The sequence below is a fragment of the Danio rerio genome, chromosome 21 (genome assembly GCF_052040795.2).
Source record: "Danio rerio strain M-AB ecotype USA chromosome 21, GRCz13ab, whole genome shotgun sequence".
NCBI classification, from domain to species: Eukaryota; Metazoa; Chordata; class Actinopteri; order Cypriniformes; family Danionidae; genus Danio; species Danio rerio.
This window is the reverse complement of record NC_141041.1, coordinates 13312972-13339159: the sequence shown is the minus strand read 5'-3', so window position 1 is coordinate 13339159 and position 26188 is coordinate 13312972. Positions and strand designations below refer to the sequence as shown.

Sequence of the window (26188 nt, the reverse complement as noted above, 5' to 3'; positions counted from 1 at the left end):
GTTTACTCATTTTAAGTAGTCAACTAATTGCATTAAAAACAACTTTACTCAATTTTAGTGAAGTCAACTAGTCACTTCAAAATAAATACAATCTGTTGTTGTATTCAATCAAAAAAATACAAGTTTAAATGACAGATTTTTTATTTCTTAGTGAATAATCCTGACTGAATAATCAAGTTACTTGACCTTTAAGGGCAGATGAATGTGTTTGTTCTGGACACAGTCTATGAATGTGTTTGTGTGTTTTCATAGGTTTATCAAGATGCTGAAGTAAAGTGCATTGTTGTTGTGTGGATGTATTGTGTTGGTGTGTGTATGCATTGTTATCATTGTGTGTATGCGTGTCGGTGTGGGCGACTCGTCTGTTCCAGTCTGTGTGTTTAACTCCATTTAAAGCGAGGCAGTTCTTTGCTGTAATGATTGCTTACTGCTGTAAGAGCGCTAAATAGTCCCTGAGGACTGGGTTTGCTGTGGCCTCTCTCTTGGAGAAAGGCTTATGCGTCACACACACACACAAACAGAGACACATACTTGTACACGATATAGGGAGAAAAGAGGTGGTTTCTGAAATCCTGTCACCTTTTGCCAACACTGTCCACATCTATCGCGCCTGCAGTAATTGTGCTGCGATTCTAACACTTTCTCCTTCCTTCTGCACCTCTGTTTACAGGCATTTGGGCTTTTTTGACACTGTGGAGAGAATATGCAAGTTCAGATTGAGGCTTTTTAACACAAACCAACCTCTTAGATTGCTTTAAAGGAAAATTTTGATGGTCAGATCAAGTCACTGGTCGTAAGTGGTTTGAGTTGGCCGAGTCGATTTTACAATTGCAAACCAGCAGTTCTTTTGAAAATTTTTAGTAAAATTTTTATAAAAACTTATTTTTGGTGTTTTGACCTGTTTATATGAAAGGTGTGACACAAATAAACACAAATAAAACACAAATAAAAAATTATAGTGAATGATAAATTTCTAAATTTACTTTGATTTATATTTCATTTGGACTGTGGGGGAAACAGGAGCACGCGGAAGAAACCCACGCACACGCAGGGAGAAAATGCAAACTCCACACAGAAACGCCAACTGAGCTGAGACTCGAACCAGCGACCCAGCGACCTTCTTGCTGTGAGGCGACAGCACTACCTACTGCGCCACTGCTTCACACCATCATATTTATTATACTGTGGTATATTTCTGTGCATTTTTTATTGTTTTAAAACAAAATAATATTATTATTTTCTTGACCTAACACACTATATGCTGACTGCATGAACACTACAGTTAAGCCAATCCGCTTGCAGCTGAACATTTGCTCTCCGTTCTGTGCATTTGATTTCATGTTGAAGAAGGAAACAGAAAAGAGTCAAAGGGGCACTTACAAAGAGAAAAGAAAGAGTGTATAAAAAGGCAAGACACCACAAGTGGCCTAGTACTATGAAGCTCATAAATAATCTCCAGGCAATTACGCAAGTCCACTTAGAGCTTCACTTTTGTGTCTCAGTAGTGAGGGGAGAGAAAGAAAATGGGAAATGTGAAAAGAGAAAGGGGGGTGAGAGAGAGAAAAAGTCCCCAATTTGACAGCTTTTGGGCTTGTTTTTCATTTTTTATTCATTAGATAAGTAAAAGCAAATACAAGGAAGGCAGTGGGGTGTTGTGCTGTGATTTATGTTTACTTCTCTGAGAGAATGCAGGATTTATTTGCAACCGAGGCTATACGCTTTGCATTGCTGAGAGAACGAGAGAAGGAGAAGGAGGAGGAGGAGATGTAATGTAATAAAGAGGGACATATTCTTTCTTTTCCTCCACGTCTGTCTCGTTGCCCGTGTTGTCAAATAAATGTTCTCTTTTTATCGTCACTATCATAATGACCGGAGGCAGCTTATTGCAGCTGTTTATTGCTTTCATATGTGTAATTATGCAGTGATGGGAGAGTGTGTGTGTGTGTGTGTGTGTGTGTGTGTGTGTGTGCACATGTGTGCGTGTGTGTAATCTGCCTCTCTAATGGATTAGGCCTAACTTTAATGAGCTCATCACACATACACACTGATAAACTCTCCCAAGGAAACAGTCGGATCAGAAGAGAGACTGAGAGGTTGGTGCTTGTATTAAAAAAGGTTGAAAGTTGCCTGTTGTTTGCTAATAGGTGGCATATGTACAAATCAATGAATGATATATGAGCAATATCACATGAGTAGCAGTGTGCTATGGCTGTATATCAGCACTGGTGGGAGGCGTGCCTTGGCACTAGGCCGCAACTGGTTGAGTTAATAATAAGTAACCCAATAAAAATTATAAATAATCCAACAAAGCACCAAATATTTAACCCAACAGATTGAGTTATTAAATAAATAAACCAATAAATGTAAAAAAATAATCCAACAAAGAACCAAATATTTACTCCAACTGATTGAGTTAATAATAAATAACCCAATAAAATTAAAAAATAATCCAAAAAAGCACCAAATATTTACCCCAACTGATTGAGTTAATAAATAACCCAATAAAAATACAAAATAATCCAACAAAGCATCAAATGTTTAACCCAACAGATTGAGTTATTAAATAAATAAACCAATAAATGTAAAAAAAATAATCCAACAAAGAACCAAATATTTACTCCAACTGATTGAGTTAATAATAAATAACCCAATAAAATTAAAAAATAATCCAAAAAAGCACCAAATATTTACCCCAACTGATTGAGTTAATAAAAAACCCAATAAAAATACAAAATAATCCAACAAAGCACCAAATATTTAACCAAACTGGTTGAGTTAATAATAAATAACCCAATAAAAATTTAAAAATAATCCAACAAAGCACTAAATATTTACCCCAACTGATTGAGTTAATAATAAATAACCCAATAAAAATACAAAATAATCCAACAAAGCACCAAATATTTACCCCAACTTGTTGAGTCATTAAATAAATAAACCAATAAATGTTAAAAAAAATAATCCCACAAAGCACCAAATATTTAACCCAACAGGTTGAGTTATTAAATAAATAACCCAATAAAAATACAAAATAATCCCACAAAGCACCAAATATTTACCCCAACAGGTTGAGTTATTAAATAAATAACCCAATAAATGTAAAAAAAAAAAATAATCCCACAAAGCACCAAATATTTAACCCAAAAGATTGAGTCATTAAATAAATAACCCAATAAATGTTAAAAAAAAAATAATCCCACAAAACACCAAATATTTAACCCAACTGATTGAGTTAATAATAAATAACCCAATAAAAATACAAAATAATACAACAAAGCACCAAATATTTACCCCAACTGGTTGAGTTAATAATAAATAATCCAATAAAAATTATAAATAATCCAACAAAGCACCAAATATTTAACCCAGCTGGTTGAGTTAATAATAAATAATCCAATAAAAATTATAAATAATCCAACAAAGCACCAAATATTTAAATATTTCAATAAATAACTCAACCTTTTACTGGGATTTCACACATTGCCAGTAGCATATATGTTAATCTATTAAACTATATAATAAAAATATGAATAACTATATAATTGTATAAATAATTTCAGGCTCGACTATTATTTCACCCAGACATTAGACTTTTTTAAACAACAAAGTAAACAGGACTAAATAAACAATACACAACTAAATGCTTACAGTATGCATTGTTGCTGATTATAAAAATACCTAAAACTTTTATTGCCTATTTGTTCTAATAGCATCAGTAATAAATTACATTGAGATCTGTACTTTCAAAAAAAAAAAAGAAGTGTGTGAATGTGTAGTTTATTTATTATCATGTCACAGGATACAAATCAAATAGCCTCTATTCACTTTCCAGAAGCCTCACAGGCAAAGGTGAAAGATCTCTCATTTCAAATCCAGTTTCAGCTTTATTCCCTTTAGAGCCGTTGCACCTCAGGTTCCTCGCTCACTTTATAAATAGGCAAAATAAAACTCTATTACTTTACTGGGGGGAAATAATGGTTGTGTAGCATGATAGCAGTATTAAAGAAAAAATAATAATTCATTTAAATACAGCACATTCATAAACAAAAGAACAATTTGAAATTTAAATTCCTCTGCATTTTATTTTATTATCTAAATAAATCCCCTGGTCTTACTGTGCACGATTTATCAGTGCGTGTTTAAAGAGAAAGGTTTCATAACCTTTTCTGCTGATGCAACCAAGGTGTCGGGCAGGAAACATCTTTCATAATCCAATCAAATTCCGATCCCGCCCCACATTATTATCCCCAAGAAATATTCGGTGAAAATGTCACTTTATAGAAATGAAATGAGGTGCGAATACTGTTTTGTGTCATCTTCAATGACATTCACGCTGAAAGGAGGAAAAAAAGAGAAAAAACAGAACTAAAAGATTGAAGAAAAACCATGAATGTCAATATTTCACAGGCAGATGACAGATTCATGTCTTTATGGGTTCGATTAGCTGATGTCTTTCATGGCATGACATTACATTTAAGTTGTCATTTTTACAATCCACCTTTTTCCTGCAGCCGATGATGCTTTGTGTGAATTATGGGAGTAACTTAAGTTCAGTTGTAAACACTCTGCAAAATTATTTAGAAGGTGATGTTATTCTGCTCACAGTTCCTCCATACAACAGTAAGACAACTTATTAGAATTACCAAATGACTTTCTGGGTACCATGAATAACCACAAAAACACAATACACATCTTTTCACAGCAATATTAAGGCCATGTAGAAAATTACAATATTTTAAGTACTATAAATATTTACAGTTGAAGTCAGAATTATTAGCCCCCCTGTTTATTTTTTCCCAAATTTATGTTTCACAAAGAGAAGATTTTTTCAACACATTTCTAAATATAATAGTTTTAGTAACTCATTTCTAATAACTGATTTTTTTTATCTTTGTCATGAGAACAGTATATAATATTTGACTACATATTTTTCAAGGCACTTCTGTACAGCTTAAAGTGACATTTAAAGGCTTTTACTAGGTTAATTAGGCAGGTTAGGGTAATTAGGCAAGTTGTTGTGTAACGATGATTTGTTCTGTAGACTATCGGAAAAAATAACTTAAAGGGGCTAATAATAATGACCTTAAAATGTTTTCAATCTAGCCGAAATAAAACAAATAAGACTTTATCCAGAAGAAAAAATATTATCAGACATACTGTGAAAATGTCCTTGCTCTGTTTAGCATAATTTGGGAAATATTAAAAAAGAAAAAACTATTCAAAGGGGGTTTAATATTTCTGGCATCAACTGTATATAAGGGCATAATATATAATGAACAAAAGACTGTTACAATTTGAAGCAATGTGGATCTAATATTCAGTGTGTATATCTGCAGGGATTAAATAAAGAACTTCAGTTGTCAGGTTTTTTAGAAACTTACAGTATCTCCAAACATTGTTCCCCATTTTGATGCATATTATATATAGTGTAGGTATTTTTTGTCTTATTAATTGGTTAAGCTTATTCGTTATAATTTATTTATTTATTTATTTGCTAATTATCTGTTTCAATTGTTATTTTTTTATTATTATTTTTTACTTTTATATGTCTTATTTTCCCTTATTTCATTGATCTTTATATATATATATATATATATATATATATATATATATATATATATATATATATATATATATATATATATATATATATATGAGCAATATCAAAGGCATGTGATTGCCATAGTGTCCCACGAGTGACAATATACTGCCATAACGCACTGCTACGAGTGTGATATTGTGTTTATACAACAGTTCAACAGCATAATCGTGTAAATAAAAAATAAAATCAAACTCGGAGAGTCTTAAAATCCTTTTGTATAGCTGACGTCAGAACAGCAGAAACCGTTACTCATTCACAAACGTTACTTTAGAGTTAGTGTTTGAATGATTCTCTAATGTAATATCTAAAGTAATGACAAAACAGGTGATTTTGCTCTAAATTCTGGATTATAAGGCTGAACGGCATTTCCCAGAATGTCTCTGTTGCAATCAGGAGATCACAATAATTATCCCTGAAAAACCAAAGCAAACACTACCAGATTACTGTAGTATAAATACAGCACTACGACATACAAAAGAGAGATCGACTTACCAGTGTCACTTACCAGTTCCATAATGATTTGATCATCTTTTTGCCATATTGTGCGGTCTCTGTCAGCATCTTGTGGATGAACAAAGTCATCCCTTTTTGCTCTGCTCAGTGACAGGCTAATGACCACCGACGCTTTGTCTCTCAGAAATTATAAATATTTAAAATATTTATTATCATTATCCTTATAAAAAAAACTGCATAGTTGCAATCTAAACAACTACATTCTCGACTTAAAGCCTCAAAAGTACATTTATTTTGTCCAACAGCTGCATTATTTGTCAAACTGTAGTGATTTTATTGATCTGCTGTCACTCCATGTGGGCGGAGTAGTACAGAATGGTGAGAAGGCTGTAAGAGCACTGTTATTGCAAAATATTGCACGGCTCAGCCAATCAAGTTTGAGAAACAGACAAAACTGTTGTGTGTGTATAAATACAAAATATATATTACCTAATATATATACTGTACATTAGGATGGCCCCCAATTCTAACACTGTTAACTTGCCATTGCCAATGGTCAAGATATGACCGAAACATTAGCTTTTTTTTTCCTCAGTAAACTTCATGTCACTTCATCTTGCTTGTGTCTTTTTTATTTTTAAACAGACTTTTTTCATGTTTTGGGTAATAAAAGAAAATAATACTGAACAAAAAAACAAAATGAACACGAGAGCTTTATCCAGAGATACTGTATGGTATCAATACAAATGTCATGGTAAAACACCAAGCATAGCATTATTTTCACGATGGACAAAAATAGCACTAAGCCAAACATATGCCTCTCACTCAGTTCTAACTCTGTATATGTTATTTATAGCACAGCCTTATTATTTAAAATGATTTGTTTTACTTCTTTTTAAAATGGACCTTCCCCTAAACTGGAAATTTGAAACACACAGCAGCCTGGCAATAAATAAATAAATAAATATCTAAATAAATAAAGCAGTCATTTCTTGTTAATTAGCCAGGTGCTTCAGAAGGCACCTGTTCTGGCAGATTTTTGAAGTGGCACCGGGTCGAGTCCTGAAAGAGCACTTTCCCGTCTCCCCCCTCCGGTAAAGTTGTCTCATTTTCATTTGACACAATTTATAGACGTGCCTTCGAAGCCGTGCGATATTTTACACTCCTGGATCATTAAATGAAACCCTTCGGAAGCTCTCGAGGTGCAAAGCACTTTTGCGGGAGGTGTAAAAGGCGCAGGTTTTTTTTTTTTACGGGCATCCCGGGCGGAGGACGGTGGCGGGGTTTAAAGAGGCAGCCATCCGTGTCGTTTGGGAAGGTTACAAGGAGCCACGGGACTCCGGCGCTTTAAAGACTTACCTCAGGACATGCTGCAGTGAAGGAGAGAGAGAGAGAGGTGAAGAAAATGAGTGTGAGTTATAGGCGGTGTGCTGGTTTAATAATTCAGTGAAATCCAAATTTGAGCAGATGCCCCTGGTGCTCTGGGTAAAATAAGGCTGTGCTGAATGGGACGGAGAGCTTCCTGGAACCTTAAAAAGCCGAGGCAGGAAGTGCAGCGTTTGGATAGAGCCAAAGTGGAAATTGTGTTTGGTGGAGGTCGCCGGTGTCATGCATGTTCCCAACTGATTGCTTTGCCCATTGAAGAGATGTGTGCGGGTCATTTAAATTGTGTATGTTGGTGGGGGTTTAGAGCTGTAAAGGCTGTATGGATGCAATACATGCATATATACAGTATATATGCGTTCATTACACACATTTTCTTTACACTGAACACCGCAGCTCTCTGTCTCTCTCTATATATGGTAATATGATTTATGTTACACGTATACAGTTGAAGTCTGAATTATCCCTGAATTATCACCCACCCTGTTTATTCTTCCCCCAAATTTCAGTTTAACCGAGAGAGGATTTTTTTCAACACATTTGCGAACATAATAATTTTAATAACTCATTTCTAATAACTAATTTATTTTATCTTTGAAATGATGACAGTAAATAAAATTTGACTAAATACTTTTCCAGACACTTCTATACAGCTTAAAGTGACATTTAAAGGCTTAAAGGGTCACGAAACACCAAAACACATTTTTTGAGCTGTTGACAGTCGTATATGTGTCCCACACTGCTATAATCACTATTAGGACACATATATTACACTAAAAAGTAAAAATTGGTTGTTTTTGCGTTATTTTGAGCAAATTCATACTTCCGGTTTGAAACGAAGTTTTGAAGCTGTGTCACTGCCATGAGATCTTAGCGTGTATTCCAGCGTGCAGACTGGACGTCTGTACCGAGGCGTCCCGTATCACGTCTCTGAGTGTGTTGCATTCATTCATGTGTAATTCTTGGTTCAAACCAATCAGCCCGCGGCATTATGTATGCGCTGCAACTTCATTAATATGCATGCTAGCTTTCTTAGACTTTACCTGAAACAGAGCTCAGACGGCAGAGAGATGACACACGTCGTGTTGCCAAAAGTTGTGGGGAAAAAATAAGAATTGTCACCAGTGTTGCTTTCATAATGTGAAGGTTTTGTTTCATTTTCTCTCTATGAGAGCGCTGCTGGACTCACGCGTTGATCCGTGTACGCGTATATATGTATGTATATGTATACATGCATACATGCATACATACATACATAAATATATATATATATATATATATATATATATATATATATATATATATATATATATATATATATATATATATATATATATATATATATATATATATGTATGTATGTATGTATGTATGTATGTATATACATATATATACATGTATATATATATATATACATATACACTGTAATTTATATAATATATACACTGTAATTTAATAATAATTACGCATCAATGTACACATTACAAGTTATGTTTTATACAGTTTTCTAAACAATTTGTATACCCAATATACAGTATAAATATAATACATTATTATGAAATTATATATGAAAAATATGAATATAGTTTACTTATATATACAAATGTGTGTACACGTTTAAAAAACATTCCACATAATATAATATTTATTTATACATTTTGTATATATAGTATATGTCACATATTTCTCATTTTAATTTAGTTATGAATTAAAATATGTCAGAAGCTGTATATTTTACTGTAAAATTTATACAGAATGTCTGGTCTGTCATTGTTTGGGACGACTCTTTGCTTCTCTTCTGTGTTACTGTGTGCTTGTTTGTCGGTCAGCCAAAAACAAGTCTGTGGATTTATAATTTATCTTTATGTTTTTATGTAGTATTTGTTTGTGGGCTCTCGCCTCTTGAATGACTCGCAATGCAATCTGAGCCCGGCACAACAAAGACAGGGCATCTCATCCTTCAAGAATTACCTCCCCCTCCTCAAACCCGTCGTGGGGAAATGAAAGGAATATTATTGTTCCTTCTGTGAGAATGAACTTTCGGAGGATTTTTTTCCTGCCTAAGTTTGTAGAAAAGTTTGCTCCCTGCTCTTTGCTACAGTACGTGACTGCAATTCAAAAGCCTGCGTTTTCCGCAGCTCACTGTAACAGTATTTTACAGACAGACCGGCCGTTTGTATTTGAATATAAAAGCTTGCGATATTCATCATACTTAGTTTTTTTTTTCCTCCGGGAAAGCTGAGGAAAAGTGATAGATTATTCATTGCATGCTTTCCATTCATCAAAACACTGCGAAAAAGGGTCAGATTGGGTGTTTTACATAACCACGGTTGCTTTTGCTGTTTCTATTTTGACATCGACTACCAAGTTTTCTTTTGCTGCTACAATTATGAGATTCATGAACACTAGCTGCCAGAAATGGAAGTTGTGGCATCATTCATGCTAGTAGAAACCTGACTTTCTTTTGTGTTACTAAAAAGTGCTTTATCATCCATACAATGTTAGTCAATGGGGTTCAGTGTTGTCTTTATACATGAAGAGATGCAAAAACCTCTAAGTTCCATCTGAAATTTTCTTCTAATATTAGCATTTTTTCTCAGGCTCCTTCGTGTTGATTCAGTAATTTAACTTTTATAGCAAAGAATGGGTTATTTTCATCACTTTTAAGCAGATTCTAGATTGCACCTTTTTATTTTGTGAAATTTTTATGTCTGAACTTTTCACATACGTGCAGTTGATGTCAGAATTATTAGCCCCCCTGAATTATTCACACCCCAATTTGTTGTTTTCTCCAATTTCTGTTTAACGTAGAGATTTTTTCAACACTTACTAAACATAATAGTTTTAATAACTCATTTCTAATAACTGATTTATTTTATCTTTGCCATGATGACACATAATATCTGACAAGATATTTTTCAGGAGATTTTTATACAGCTTAAAGTGACATTTAAAGACTTAGGTTAATTGGGTTAATTAGGGTAATTAGGCAAGTTATTGTATAACAATGGTTTGCTATGTAGACTATCTGAAAAAAAGGCTAATACTTTTGACCTTAAATTGTTTGTTAAAAAAAATTAAAAACTACTTTTATTCTAGCCGAAATAAATCAAATAAGACTTTCTCCAGAAGAAAAAAAACATTATCAGACACCCTGTGAAAATTTCCTTTTTAGAAAGAAAAACACTTTAATATTTTAAAAAGAAAAAAATCAAAGAGGGGCTAATAATACTGACTTCAGCTGTACATGCATTACCTAAAGCTAATATTTTTGGCATCTACATCTGCTAATAGAATTTGATTTGAGTAAAAACGCTGGCCATATTTTTTTACTAGCCATGAGAGTGGATGTACATTATTTTGTTTTATTAATTAATTAATTTGAGTATTGCCATATTGACGATCATTATGAATTTATTTATTTTTATTTTATTGTAACTTTCAGATGTTAAGCCATCAAGCTTTTATTTTAGCAGAAGCCCACAGGAAATCTTTGTTGTTGTCGTTGTTGACAATAAATTTTTACATCTCTGGTTTATTGGAAATGCGTGCCTAAGCCTATATTTTTGCGAAACTTGAAATACTTTGCTCCAGGTATGTTTAATTGCACTTTTCAAATGACAAATCAACTAGAGGGTGCTGTCTGCATTTTTATGAGTACATTTTGTTATACAAGATGTGATTTCTCATACCTTTCCTTCTTGTAAACATTCATGGGAAGGTGGGACTTACAGTACAGATCACTTAGACTGCATCTGAAACCACCTACTACACAGTACTGCAATTCAATTTAAATGTACTACTTGACTGTTAGAAAAGTATGTTCTTTACAGTATGAATGGAACTTGGATGTACTACAATCGAAATTTTGTCATGATCACATGACTTACCTGCGTCATTTATGTCGCTTCACTCCCATTCATAAATTCTCTCACAAGGCATCATGGGATAGTGTAGCGTCAATTTCAAATTCTATGAATTCGGACATACTACTCAGCTCACATACTGTTTTTAGCGTACTATATAGTATGGAAGTATGCAATTTCGGACACAGCTAGTGAATCACTGAACTGAACTCAAATCTTTCCTTATCCCAACCAATAGTGTTTTTAAAGAAAAGCGTGCACTGTGAATATGTACTTTTTTACCTTGATTTTGCATTACTTTAATCTCTTTTGTGGAACCCTGCTTCGATAGACTCAAACCCAATCATAAATACAATACCATATAAAGTGAGCAACCAAGCAAACAGACCACAGCAGAAAAATTGTCCATATAGAGATTGTTGAGGCAAACATATTTGATTATTAATCACAAACATGCTGTGCTGTGCTATTTATTTAGTGTTGTGAAAATAATATAATTTATAAAAATTATATTTTTTTTGTTGATAATTTGTTCCTGTAAATATCATTAGTGTGATAATTAACAAAAGAGGGTTAGGGTTAAATCACATTTTTTATATTTATTCATAACCTGTGTTGGAGTTTTAAACCATACTCGTGTTCGGTGCAGTTTGGCTTTTTAAACACATTGCAAGCAACTTAACTGATGCTAGCAATGTTGGAATGATCGTGTTTATGACTTAAACATGAACTTCACCACAAAGTCTGATACTTTTGTTTTAAATAACAGCACAGCTACAAAACTACTTTTTGTTTCCAGTCATTAAAGCATAAAGCGTTTATTTATGCAGAAATCCACAGGGAAGTTTCTCTTTTGAAATGCTTCTCTTTTGTTGACAACAGATTTATAAGCCACTCTCATAAGTTGTTTAGCCCAACAATGCCGATTACAAGCGAGTCAAATGACGCGTTCAAGTCATGACGAAAAAAAGATGGTGTTTAAGAGTTAAACTCGCATGAATGTCACCACAAAGTCATAATTACAATTTCTATTTGTTTATTATCTAACGGGAACAAACTGCAATACCAGGGTCTTTTTTGTTTGCTTGTTGTTTTGTTTCACTTTCAAACTTTAAACCCCAGGGAAGCTTCTCTGTTGAAATGTTTCTCTTTTGTTGACAACAGATTTATAAAGCATTCTCATGAGATCGTTTTGCACCTTCAAATACACATTATAAGCATTAAATGCACATGAATGACACCACAAAGTCTTCATTTTGAGTGGGCATTTTCGCTAGCCCTGTAGATTTCCATCTTGGATGATGAGAAAACTTGTCATGCAGTGGATTTAAATTATTTAAAGTCATTAATATTAACTGATTAAATTAATCAACACCCTGGACTGGAATGTTTACTGAGGGTTTGGTTTGAAGGTACACTGTTAATAATTTCCTGTCAAATCTACGGTAATTTACTGTAAATCAATTACAGAAAAAAACATTGTTTTTACATTCACAGCACAATTTATCTTGATCTCTCTCTATATATATATTTACAGTATTGTATGTCTTTCCTGTAAAATATACAGTAATTTTCACAACTGTGTAACTTTAAAGTACAGTACCATACTGCATAACTGTCCTACTGTAAAATACAGTTCATATTACAGTTTAAATATTGTGTAATTTACAAAAATCGATAACAGTGTGATCATTCTGAAAATAATGTTCAGTTTCATGCACAGGCCATTTATTATAATTTAGTTCTTAATATGTACATTTGACTCTTAAAATTGTTAGTAGTCATTTGGTTTGTAGTCACAATAAGACTTGAGCTTCATGAATTCCCAAAGACCCACTCTTTAGCAAAAAATCTAAATTAAAGTCTGAATGAACTGGAAGTTGCTGAGTTGCTTTTATTTTGTTGTTATATGTTAATGTACTCCAACTTGAAGTGGAATATTGAGTAGGGGGCGGAGCTTTTTTTTAAAGATCATTCATAGCAAAACTAATAGTAAGAGGGGCGTAGTTAAGAGTATTGATGTACAGTTGCGATGAAAACCCTGAGGTTGACGTCAACAGAAGGACCGCCAGTCCAAACGCAGAAGCAAATTGTCAGACTTTTTTCAGTGGGTTAACTTGCACAGATTAAATATATTACTTAGGAATAACAATGCAAGCTAGCAAAATAAACATTGTCAATTTTGATTTTACTCATACTTTAATGTTTTATTGAAGACAAAAACATGTAGGCCATACATCAAATGTCCTGAGCTCAAATAAAGTAACATCAAATTTTCATTTGTCGAATTTAGGCCCTGCATACAGAGATATCAGGGGTGCCTTTTTCTTATGAAGGGTCAAAATGACAATTTGATTGAGGCTAGTGAGCTAAAGGTAAATATAGTTGCCATGGGTAATTTAATAATTTCTCAAAATAACTAGAAAACTATGCTTTATATTAACTGATACAGCATGTTTTGCTCCATTTGTAATGAACTTATTACAGTAAAAAGAATTTCCTTTATAACAGAACAGAGTTACACTAGTTTTAGCCTTGATTTGCTCACTGATGTTTTGTATAGTCCTCTATCTGTCGAGACATTAGGTTTTAAAAAATTTGATTTATTTACAAACTTTAATTGAAACATTTTCAGTTTGCTTTTTTATCTCTTAAAACAAACAAAAAAAAAGGTTACGTCAAATTAGAAATGATAATCTCTGTTAAAACCAAGCAAACTAAAGCCGCCTTTCCACTGCACACGACATTTGGACACGACTGTCAGAATACGCCCCCTTGTGGCAGTCGCACAGAATTTTCAGTTCTGACGTCACGTGCACCATGGGAGAGAAGCTGTTCTCGCAGTGTCCGAAAAAAAGAGTGCAAAAGCAATTCTCCGTGGTTGAATAAATGAATGAATGAATACTAGAAACTCAGGCCGCTAAAAATATTGGAGGGAATGTGGAGACAACATAAAACATTGTATTTTTGTTACTTTATTACTTACGTTTATGAATAGAAATGTTTTTTTTTAATATAGACTTTTACTGATTCAAAAAAATAATTTAAAAAAAGTCCTATTTCTCATCTTGTGCACACGGACCTGCTTAAACAACACTGGAATACATCACATCCTGTCGGCCGGTCGCATACAGTCTAGTCGCAGGAGTTCAAATATTTCAACGGATCCGCAGCTCAATTCAGATCCGAATTTTCCATACGGAGATGATTAGAACTCCATGCAGCTCCCAGACTACTCTCCATTGGAAATGAATGATTTCCGGTCTGTCGCTTGTTGTTCATCGTGTGCAGTGAAAAGGAGGCTTAACGGTAAGAGCGACGTGGTTATGAATATTGATGTGCAGTAGCTATGAAAAGCCTGAGGTTGGCGTCAACAGAAAGACGGCACTCCAAAGGTGGAAGCAAATTGTCAGATTTTAATTAAAGATAACAGAAATAAACTTATTTCTTTGAGTGTAATAACTTGCACAAATTAATTATTCATTGTAAGAATAACAATGTGAGTTATCAAAATTAAAGTCGTAAATTTTGAATTTACCCTACCTTAATGTTTTACTGAAGGCAAAAGACACGTATGTCATACATCAAATGACCCGAGTTCAAATAAAGCAACGTCAAATTTTTATTTTTGAGTCCAATTTAGGCCCTGCATACATGTATATCAGAGGTGCCCAAACTTTTTCTTATAAATTAGGGTAATTTGCTAATTTATTTAAAAATATCTTAAAATAACTTGAAAATTATGCTTTATATAAACTAAAACAGCATTATTTTTGCATTTCATAATGAACTTATCACAGTAAAAATAAAAACTATTTCATTTATAATAGAGTTACGCTAGTTTTTGCCTTAATTTGCTGACCGAAGTCTTATTTATCCGTCGATTGACATTATTTAAATAGAAAAAAAATTGATTAATTTATAACATTTAATTGAAACATTTCATTTTTGCTCAGCAATAAAACAAACAAAAAAAGGTTATGTCAAATTAGAAATGATGTTGTGTTAAAGGTATTCGCCCCAACACTCTCCATCATTCTACCTGTCTTCTGAGATGTTGGATGGTGGAATTCTAGTGCATCATTGAAGTTTTCTAACAACACACTCAAATCTAAATCCATTCCAAATCATGCAAAGATAGCATTGACTTTACGACCATTTGAGCATCAGAAGCAGTGATATTACACTGAATTAAACATGCAGGCGGTGTATATAACAGCTCATTACGGCTTTCTGGAGTGCGTTAAAAATAGGCTAACAGGAGGGGGGGAAAACAGCCCCGTAGTGAAGGACACTCCCTCAGCGCAGACATGTCAACACACACACACACACACACACACACACACACGTATGTTTATGTGGCCATTTAGCCCAGTGTGTGTGTACGTATATCTGTGTGAGTTACATCACCATAAGGCCGTGCCATGCTGAGGCTCAGTGGCAGAAATACAGTACAGATGGAGACAGAAGGACTGAGAGAGAACAACAGCTAAAAGCATTCTCTTTGCTTATATTTTTATAAAGACGGGTCTTTGGTGGTATTTTAAGGGGATGCTTTGCATATTTTTTGCGCTTGTATTTGTGTAAACGTACAGGAGGCTATTTCTGCTTCTACTACTCTTCTGTTCCTTTGTGTAAAAGGTTTGGCTTCTGTGAATGTGTGATGTGGAGCTCAGGGAGGCTGGGTTATTTATTTTTTTGTGTGCTGCTCAATGCTGCCATCTTGCTGTGGCGGGTGAAAGTTCCTCCAAGGGTCTCTGAAAGCAGAGTTTGGAAGTAATGTGGAAGGCCTGTGGCGCAGCACAATGACAAATGTCTCCAAATGCCACATTATGTTTCATTCAGTTCAGCTTTATGTCATGCGGTTTAATGTGAGCGCAAGATCTCATTCAACATGTATCTGTCAGCGTCACCCTGAGAATCTGAGTGTCTGTTTTTTTTTGTTTTTTTTTTTGCTTGTCCTGTCGAGATGCATAAAGGCTGAATATGTGAGAAATGCTATCTTAATTGTAATATCTAATAAAAAAATTTTGTAAGTATTATTAAAATTATTATATTTAAAAAAAATTTTATTATTATTACTAGTATTACTTTTATTATTACTATTAAACGGATATATTATTATTATTTTTTTATTATTATTACTTATAAAAACAGGAATATACATCAAATAATAATAATAATAATAATTGTTGCTGTTATTGTTTTTATTATTATTATTATTAATATTGTTATTATTTTTACATTTTAGTTTGTTGGTATTTCAAAATATTATGTTATTACATTTTTAATAGACTGTACTTCTGATGAGTGTATGAAAATCTTTTTCAAAAAATTATATATTCATATTATTATATTAAATATAGTAATATTTATTATTATTATTAATAATAATGATGATAATAATAAAAATACATTATTATTATTATTATGTGTTTTTACAATTATATTTATTTAATAAGATATATTATTATTAATATAACTATTAACCAGATATATATTATGATTACTACTACTTATAAAATCAGGAATGTACATAAAATAATAATATTTTTTTAAATAATAATAAGTGTTGTTATTATTATTATTATTATTATTATTATTATTATTATTATATTTAATTTATATTCCTGTTTTTAAAAGTATATAAGTATTTATACGTTTTTATTTGCAAAAATGCATTAGTTTCACAAAAATATGAAGCTATAAATTTAAAAGTGACTTTTTGAAATTGACAATTCTGAATTATATTATAAAAATCTAATGTTAGACATGAGAAAATTTTGTTTTAAATAATTTTTTTCACTTATTTGCATTTTTTTTTGCTTATTGTTGCCAGATGTAGACCAGATTTAAAATAAAAACATATTTATCAGAAATTTTCATCCAAATTGACTTAAAAAAATGTTCATTAAATATATCATCATAGGATCTAGAATAATTATAATTTAGAAAAAAAAAACAGTCTACTGTCTGTATAGCTACATGTTCTTGAAAATAAATACAAATTGTCAAAATTCTAATTAATATGTATTTTAAAAAATAATGTTCAATATGTTTAGGATTATAAATGTTAGAGCTTTTTTCTTAAGATCAGTTTTAATACAAAACGTACATAATATAAGAACGGTTTTCTTTTTACGTTTACTGTATGGCACTATAAAATGATATTTTAATAGGAAAAATATAAAATCTTTATAATTCAGTTAGAAGAAAAGTTTTTTATCCAATTTTTTGAAGTATTTTGATGACTATGAACACGTAAAAAACACACATTAGTTTAATTTAATACTGTTAAAAAAATAGTTAATTATTTTTTCTATACTTTTTTTTAGATAATTTGAGTAATCACAACCACATGCAAACGTCATTATATCAAATAAAATTTTCATTTTTTTTTAATTTTATTAAATTATTTTTGTATTATCTAAAACAAAATATGAAGATATAATATGAATATATAAATGCAAATATATATATAACATCTTATTATAATAAGCAGCATTTTGTGAATGCACAACAAGATTCACCCAGGGAATGGCAGTCTATTTAATCCATGTCTTGTGTTGGTTTATCGACCATTTTGAGGGATGTAAACAATAACAATGGTCCTAACGTGTTTCCTGGTTCACATTTTTAATTTCCAGAGCTTCTGAGAATCCCAAAACATCCACATATTGATAAATAACGTTGTGATAGCTGTTTTAACATTAGATTGAATTGCTCTTGTTTCACTGTAAAACCTAATAAGTTAAAGTAACTCAAACCATTTGAGGGAACCGATTGCAGCAAGCCATTTAAGTTTAAAAACTAATCCTAATGAGTGCTGTCAACTTAATCCATTTGAGTAAATGAAGCAATTTGAGCACAGGAAAACCCAATAAATGAAGAGAACTCAAACCAACTGAATACTGTAAAACCCAATAGGTTAAGGCAACTCAAACCATTTGAGGAAACCGATTGCTACAAACCATTTGAGTTAAAAAAAAAAAAAAACTAATATGAGTACTGTAAACTTACCCCATTGAAGTAATGAGGTATTTAATTAACTAATTACCTTCAATACTGAGTTCAAAACTCTTTTCAAATGAGTAGAATTAACTGTCAGCTAATTTTGAGTTAGCTACACTCATTTCATTTGATAAAGTTGACTGTTGGGTTTACAGTGTACAGTTATGAAATAGTTTGACAACAGGCAGGTATTGTTCACGGGCCAATAACATCACCGCATTGAAATGGTCTTTACGTGTGTTGTGTTTGTGTGTGTGTAAGAGAGAAGGAGAGAGAGAAATTGTGGTTGTGGGAACACAATTAGAACACATAGCAGAGCCCACTTGTGCCATTGGGAGGATAACATTAAAATGTATGCGAGTAGAAGCCTGCTGGGAGGCAGAGACAGTGTGGGTGTGAGATTGTGTGTGTGTGTGTGTGTGTGTGTGTGTGTGTGGGGGGGGGGGGGGGGTTGCTGTGACCTTGCTCTGCTCCCCGATCTATGTCCAAATCTAGCCCTCTCTCTCTCTCTCTTTCTCTCTCTCTCTTTTCACTATTCCCTCCGCCCTCACTATCAGCAGCCATGGTAAAATAAATAATGCATCAAAACACATTAAAAACATTAGCCAGGCTTTACTGCCAATAAAAGAGGAGGAGGAGGAAGATGCTGGGGAGGGAGAAAAACGTGGAGTGAGTGATCAGGTCTGAACTTTATGAAGTGTGAAAGTCCTGGACTCCATCCAGACTCCACAGGTGTGCTGACCAGGTGCACTGTGGGGATTTGTTTTTCTCTCTCTCTGTAATGAGTCACTGCGAGTCCACTTAAATATGCAGATGGAGGATGACTTTAATAAACATAATTGGTAGTTTATTGGCATTGCAGAGCTTTTTCTTTATTATTAGTTTATTGTAATTATGCATAAGCAAGGACGAGCGCAGAGATGAACATGTGACTTTTATTCAGTTTCTTTTATACCTTGATACACTTTCAGATGTTCCTTGCAGCTCCATGCTTTTATCAATTACTAATATATTCAGGTTTATTTCTTGATGTATATTCCGGCTTTATAAGTGATTATAAATATATAGTTTTTTTTATAGTATAGTTATAAGGTTTTTACATGTTTTGACTTTAACCATTTTAGAGCTTTTTTCTTAAAAAGCCCCAATTATGGGTTTTTGCAAATGAGCTTCCATGCAGTATAACACTGCACTAAGTGAATGAAAGCATTCAGCTGAGGTATAAATCTAAGAGTGCACCATGTTTAAAATTAGATTCTTTAAGAAAATAGTCGACTCAGAGTCGAATAAACTGAATCAAGTTGGGTTCATCAAGTTGGGTTTATATCAGCAAATATAAAGTGCTGGTTCTGGTAAAACGTGAACGTGCCTTTCCCCTTCAGACACTAGCAGAGCATGGGGGATCATGCGACTGAAAAAAAAAATATCTAAAAATAGTTTTCCTTATAAGGTCTGTAAGAAACGAGTAAAGAGTACATTTCTGTCTATATCTGAATATGGTGATCATCTTTATATGCACACAGCCGCTACTCTACTCAGAAAACTAGATTCTGATAATCATGCAGCAATACGCTTCGTCACAGGCGCAGACTCACGGACACATCATTGTATTTTGTACGATTCCTTAGACTTGTTATCTTTATATCAAAGGAGAAAATTACATCTGTACTGATTTATTTGAAAGGTTCTCTTAGATAAATTACCAACCTATCTTTCTAATTTGTTAACATTTTACAAATAACCAACCTACTAGGTCTGGTTCCTGTATTCGTCTTACAGTCCAAGGGTATTGTCAGAACTTGGCAATCGTGCTTTTTCCTTTTATGCTCCCAGGGCTTGGAATGACCTGCAAAATCAACTCAATCTTGACACACTTCCGACTCTTAAAGGACACTTGTAATTGTTATTTATTTGATTTGATCCTTTTATGAATGGTGATTTAGTAATTTTGTGGTATTGCTTTTGTGACACTTTGTGTGCTGCCTGCCATCTTGACCAGGTCTCACTGGAAGAAGAGACAGTACTGTCTCAATGTGATCTCCTAGCTAATATAATAAGAAAATAAATAGTCAATCTATTGCTGTGTTTGTCTTTGCATTTTTCTGATTTTTAATACAATAACCTATGCTGCAAAGCAAGATTGATCCGGCGTTTGCTATAAAAGGACGAAGCAGCGAAGACTATTATGTATGGTACTTTGTCAGACTTTGACAGGGACTTTGTCAGTAACTGTTACAATTTATATCAGGGGTTACCAAACTTGTTCCTGGAGGGCCGGTGTCCTGCAGATTTTAGCTCCAATCCTAATCAAACACACCTGAACAAGCTAATCAAGGTCTTACTAGGTATACTTAAAACACCCAGGCAGGTGTGTTGAGGTAAGTTGGAGCTAAAACCTGAAGGGACACCGGCCCTCCAGGACTGAGATTGGTGACCCCTGGTTTATATGAACCTTTATGAGAACCTTTCTTCTTCATCGGGATCATAACATGTAGGTATAATTAAAATTGTTGCCTTGTTTTCTGTAGTTTGCAAAATATGTGTTTAATTGTGTGTTGTAACTTGTAATCGCTACGCGCGGCTTGTAATCACTTATCTATTAAAGATCAGTGCTTGTACTGTATCTCTCAGGTTGAACCTTCATGATGCTATTTCGCATATTGCTTCAAAAACCATGTTGAAAACGTGACATGTGCTTCTTCCTTTACTGATTTAAATGCGTTTCTGAACTTGCGATCCTCTGCCATCTGTCTTTGCTATGGCCACCATGAGCTGTTCTCCACATGCGGTGCAGTCAATTTTCAAAATAGTTAAACTTTTGCCACTATGTGAATTAATTCTGAATGTGTGTGTCGTTGTTATTGGGTTAGTGTTATGAGTAGAGTTATAAGCTGGTGTTTAACTGCATTGCTTTATTGCATTCCTGCATTAGGCTCGCACACACTTCATAGCTGTGGTGGCCATTCCTCTCTGTCTCATGCTTAACGCAGTCGACCAGTCACAGCAGACTGGGTAATCGGACCAATCACAGCAGATTAGCTTTGCGCTAAGAAGGGGTTTGGTTACAAATGAATCACTAAATTAATATGGGAGTTATTGGAATAATTAGGAACAAAATAAATGCATATTATAGGACAATAAAATAAATTTTGACCTTGCATAGATATCAGTCTGTTGTTGGAGACCCCTAAAAGCAAAAAATGACATTTTATAATGCAAAATAGGGGCTTTTTAAGATAGTTTTTAATACAAAATGTATATATTATAATAATGATTATAAGTACAATGGTTTTTAAAATGTTTTGAAGTAATATGAATAGTATATTATACAATAATAAGTATAATATAAATGATAAATTGATTTGATATTTAATTTTTTTACATTTCAAATTAATTAATCACTGAAAATATGATTCAAAGATGATTATTTGATTTTCTTGATTTTTTTAAGATAAGTTGTTGTAAACAATTTATTTATGCTGAATTTAAACAAACAAATTAAGTTGAACATTACTAAATGTAATTTGTTTGTTTAAATTCAAGATATATAAATTGTCTGCTACAATTTTGCAGAAATCTTTTTTTCAGTGTACTGGGAAAAAGTATACATCACAGTTTCACACAAATATTAAGCACATTTTCAAAACTGATGTTTCAAAATTGATAATTGAGAAGACTACTGTAAAGAGACACAGATAAATCTGCACATATTCATAAAATGTCATGTTAGAAATGAGAAAATTTTATTAAATAATTTAATATAAAAAATTGCAGATTTTGTATGTATTTAATATTTATTTTGCATTATTTCTGCTTATTATTGCCAAATGTTGATATTTTTAAAAAATAATTAATTCATTTCATTTATTAGTTAATTTTTTAATTATTTATTTAATCAGATTCTTTCACCCAAAGCGACTTTAAAAGACGCAATCAGACAGTCAGTCATATTCCTGTTATTTTATATTATCATTGTAAACTGCTTCAAACGAAATATTAACCACATTTTATCACGTTTTCTTTTTATTTAATTTATTGAAAAGGCAGATCATGTTATTTTCATGTTTACTCTTTAATTAAAAATAAAAGGTCACAGTACATATTTATAAAAACAAAATAAGAAATAATTAAGTTAAAGTAGCAGAAATAAGAATGATGCAGTTAAACTGTAAATAAAATGACCAACACATCTAGTATAATAGCCATTATAATCATAATAGACATTAAAAGGATTCCATGTGTATAAAACCTTACACACACAATTATCAGGAGCTAAAGAACATTTTATTTAAGGATTTGATTAAACTGACCTGTACGACAGCACTATTCAGCCTTTTTTTTTTTATTACTCGAAGAGTCTTTTTCCTCAAGCACTTTCTGTTATGCAAAGACAGTTGCTTGTAAAATCTACATGGCAGATAATTGCCAGTGAAGGGACCTGCTGTGGACGATTGCTAGAGAAATGAAGTTTGTGTGTGTGTGTGTGTGTTAATTTTAGTTTTTTTTAGGCCAGTGCCCTGTCTGTCTGTCTATCTGAATGGCACGGTCCCGTTCTTCTCTTCTCCTTCCTGCTGGCACCGTGACAATTGGCATTATTAAAAATTGATTGCCGCAGACCGTTCCATAGCTTACATGTATTATTGAGCCGGAGTCAGTCGGGAATCTGCCACGAGTGAAGGAAGCAGAACGAAACACTTTATGATTGTGAATGTCTTTTAGCGAGACCTCACACACACACAGTCGCACACATTTCCATTCATACGCATAAACACAGATGGATGCAAATGTGCTTGTATAAATGAGATGTATACCGTGTTGAGTGTTGCTCAGACTTGTGTTTCTTTGAATATTTGCCTCTGGATTGCGCCGTCGTTCTGACAAACGCTTGCCTTTTCCATTTGGAATGTGGTGATTGTTTTGCAAAATGCATTATTCTACCAGACAAAGAATATTTTTAAGTGATAATGAATTGCATCGCACCATCTCTCCAGCTTAATAATGTGTTGAGATATTTGTGTGTGTGTGGAATATTGCAAAGTGAAATTGCTGTCGCTCACTGGTTATGGTGGTAATTTAAATTTATGACCTTCTATTCTTTGTTTTTTTGTTTTTTTTTTTAAGTAGTATGAGAAAAGAATAATCTGCTGCCTGTTTCATGTGCCAGGGTGGATCTGTTGTATTTGTGTGATAGTCAAGCATGAAAAAGCAATCATTTATGAATATTAAATGAGAAATCAGAAGTCCACAAAACTCAATTAATGTCCGTTTCACTATGTTATTGAAAATGATTTATTCCAAACCAAGCAATGACATGACTTGGGAGATATTGTGGTGTATATAATACGTTTTACAATAGCAATATAGTGTTGTCACGATACTGGAATTGAGTACCAATCGGTACTGAAATCCATTTGCCGCTAACATTTGAGCACATTCTTGAACAGCGCTCAACAGAAATGACTGTGATTGGCCTTGAAGGTCATCAGTTCAGCAAACTCACTGCTGTTAACTGAGTGTAAACACAGATACAGGGACACTGGAGCACAAATGTACCCACACATAAACTATTTCTACCAGAATGTTTCCAATTTTAAATGAACATCTTTAATCTTGTGACAAAAAAAAGAAAAAAAAAACATTGACAAGCAGTTTTTTTTTGTGTTTATATGTGTGTTTAGGGTATTTCATCAAATGTTATACACACAAACACTTCTGCAACGGCTCACATCCCACATACTGACACCAAGCGCAAAAAAAGTGATAATTTCCCTTGAAAAGTTTTTGCGCTCAACTGCAAATCTAATGTCTTCTCTTGTCTTTTTCCCCCTTCTTCTTTCTGTCTGTCCTGTCTTTTCCTCGTCTCTCTCTATTGCACAGATGAACAGGCCAATCCAGGTGAAGCCAGCTGACAGTGAGAGCAGGGGAGGTAGATTTACACTTCTCTTTTTTTTATTCCTTTTTCCTTTTCTATTTCTCCCCCCAACGTTCTGTCAGTCTGAATCAGTGTCTCCATTACCGGTGGATGTCCCTTCTTAAGTGTCACATATAATCACGCACCTCGATGAGAGTCGACAGTCATACAGGGCCCCAGAGGATCTTGGGACGGCCCTCACACGCCTTACATAAGCGCAGGTCACTCCTTTAGTTTCGTGATTACCCTTCACAGAGGTGCTGCCAAGAAACTGTTCTCCGAGTTTTACCGTTTTTGATGCGAATAAAGAAATAACCATTTTTGAGGCCACTTTTTTAGGGAAGAGTGCAAAAACAAATCTCGGATTAAGAGCTTTTAAAATTGCCAGTGGGGAAATAAGTGTATATCTTATAAGAACTTTATTATGATATCATAGAATCTTAAAAACGTTCATTTATGGCATTATAGGAACTTAAAAATGGTTCCGTATGACAATATAAAACTCTAAAAGCCTTGCGCTTTAATTTTATAGAAATTTAAAATTTCATGTCATCAAATGTTCCCTCGTGACTTCATAATAACTTGAAAAGGTTACACTTTAACTTCACAGAACTCAAAATGTTATTTTATAAAAATTACAAGAGCTTAAAAATGTTGCACTATGACATCATAAGAACTTACAAAGTCTTCACTGTGACATAAGGTTTTGAACGTTCCATTATGGCAAGGTGTCAAAGCCAGTTTCTGGAGAGTTGAAGCTCTGCACAGTTTAGTTCCAACCTTAATTTAACACACCTGATCAAACTAATTGAGTGCTTTAGAACTTTAAAAGGTTCCAGTATTCCATGACTAGAACTTATAAATGTTCCACAGTGACTTTAGAATTTTAAAAAGTGCCATTATGACATCATAAGAGCATAAATCATTCCTCTGTGATATTAGAACTTCAAAAGGTTCTATTTTCCATCAGTAGAACTTAAAACATTTCACTGTGATATTGGAATTTTAAAATGTTCCTTTATTCCATCATAAGAACTTAAAACATTCCACTGTGACATTAGAATTTCAAAAGGTCCCATTATTCCTTCAATAGATCTTAAAATGTTCCACTGTGACTTTAAAATTTCAAAAGGTTCCATTATTATATCAATAGATCTTAAAATGTTCCACTGTGACTTTAGAATGTTTAAAAGGTTCCACCATGACATCATAAGAACTTAAAATATTCCACTGTGACATTAGAATTTCAAAAGGTTCCATTATTCCATAAATAGATCTTAAAATGTTTCACTGTGACTTTAGAATTTTTAAAAGGTCCACTATGATATCATAAGTACTGTACCCAAAACATTCCACTGTGACATTAGAATTTTTAAATGTTCCATTATTCCATCATAAGAACATACTGTGACGGTAGAATCTCCTTCTCTATAACGTTATAAAAAGTTAAAAACCTTCCACTGTGAAATAGGAATTGAAAGAGGCTTGCACTAAAGGCTCCAATACATGACATCATTCATTCATTTTGTTTTCGGCTTAGTCGCTTTATTAATCCGGGGTCGCCAAAACGGAATCAACCGCCAACTTATCCAGCACATGTTTTATGCAGCGGATGCCCTCCAACTGCAATCCATTTCTGGGAAACATCCATACACACTTATACACTATGGACAATTTAGCATACCAAATTCACCTGTACTGCATGTCTTTGGACTGTGAGGGAAACCTGAGCACCCAGAAGAAACCCACGCGAACACAGGGAGAACATCCAGCTCCACACAGAAACACCAACTGACCCAGCCGAGGCTCGAACCAGCGACCTTCTTGCTGTGAGGCGACAGCACTACCTACTGCGCCACTTCGTCACCCTACATGATATCAATAGAACTTAAAAATATTCTACTGTGATTAGATTGAATCTGTTCCACTGTGATCATTTAACAAAACCTGCAATGTCATCAG

At 33.4% G+C, this 26188-nt stretch overlaps 1 protein-coding gene across 50 annotated transcripts in view; it reads left to right on the top strand.

Moving 5' to 3' along the window:
• The window catches only part of celf4 (CUGBP, Elav-like family member 4), a 257699-nt gene that overhangs the window by 190505 nt on the left and 41006 nt on the right, over positions 1 to 26188 (top strand). For 43 of the 50 annotated variants that reach the window (XM_087299561.1, XM_087299548.1, XM_087299560.1 and 40 more), the window contains one exon: positions 24193 to 24241. The exons of the other annotated variants lie outside the window; for them this stretch is intronic. In XM_087299561.1, coding sequence (XP_087155687.1) covers positions 24193 to 24241 — 49 coding nt within the window. The remainder of the gene's footprint in view (positions 1 to 24192; positions 24242 to 26188) is intronic. 50 annotated transcript variants of the gene reach the window in all.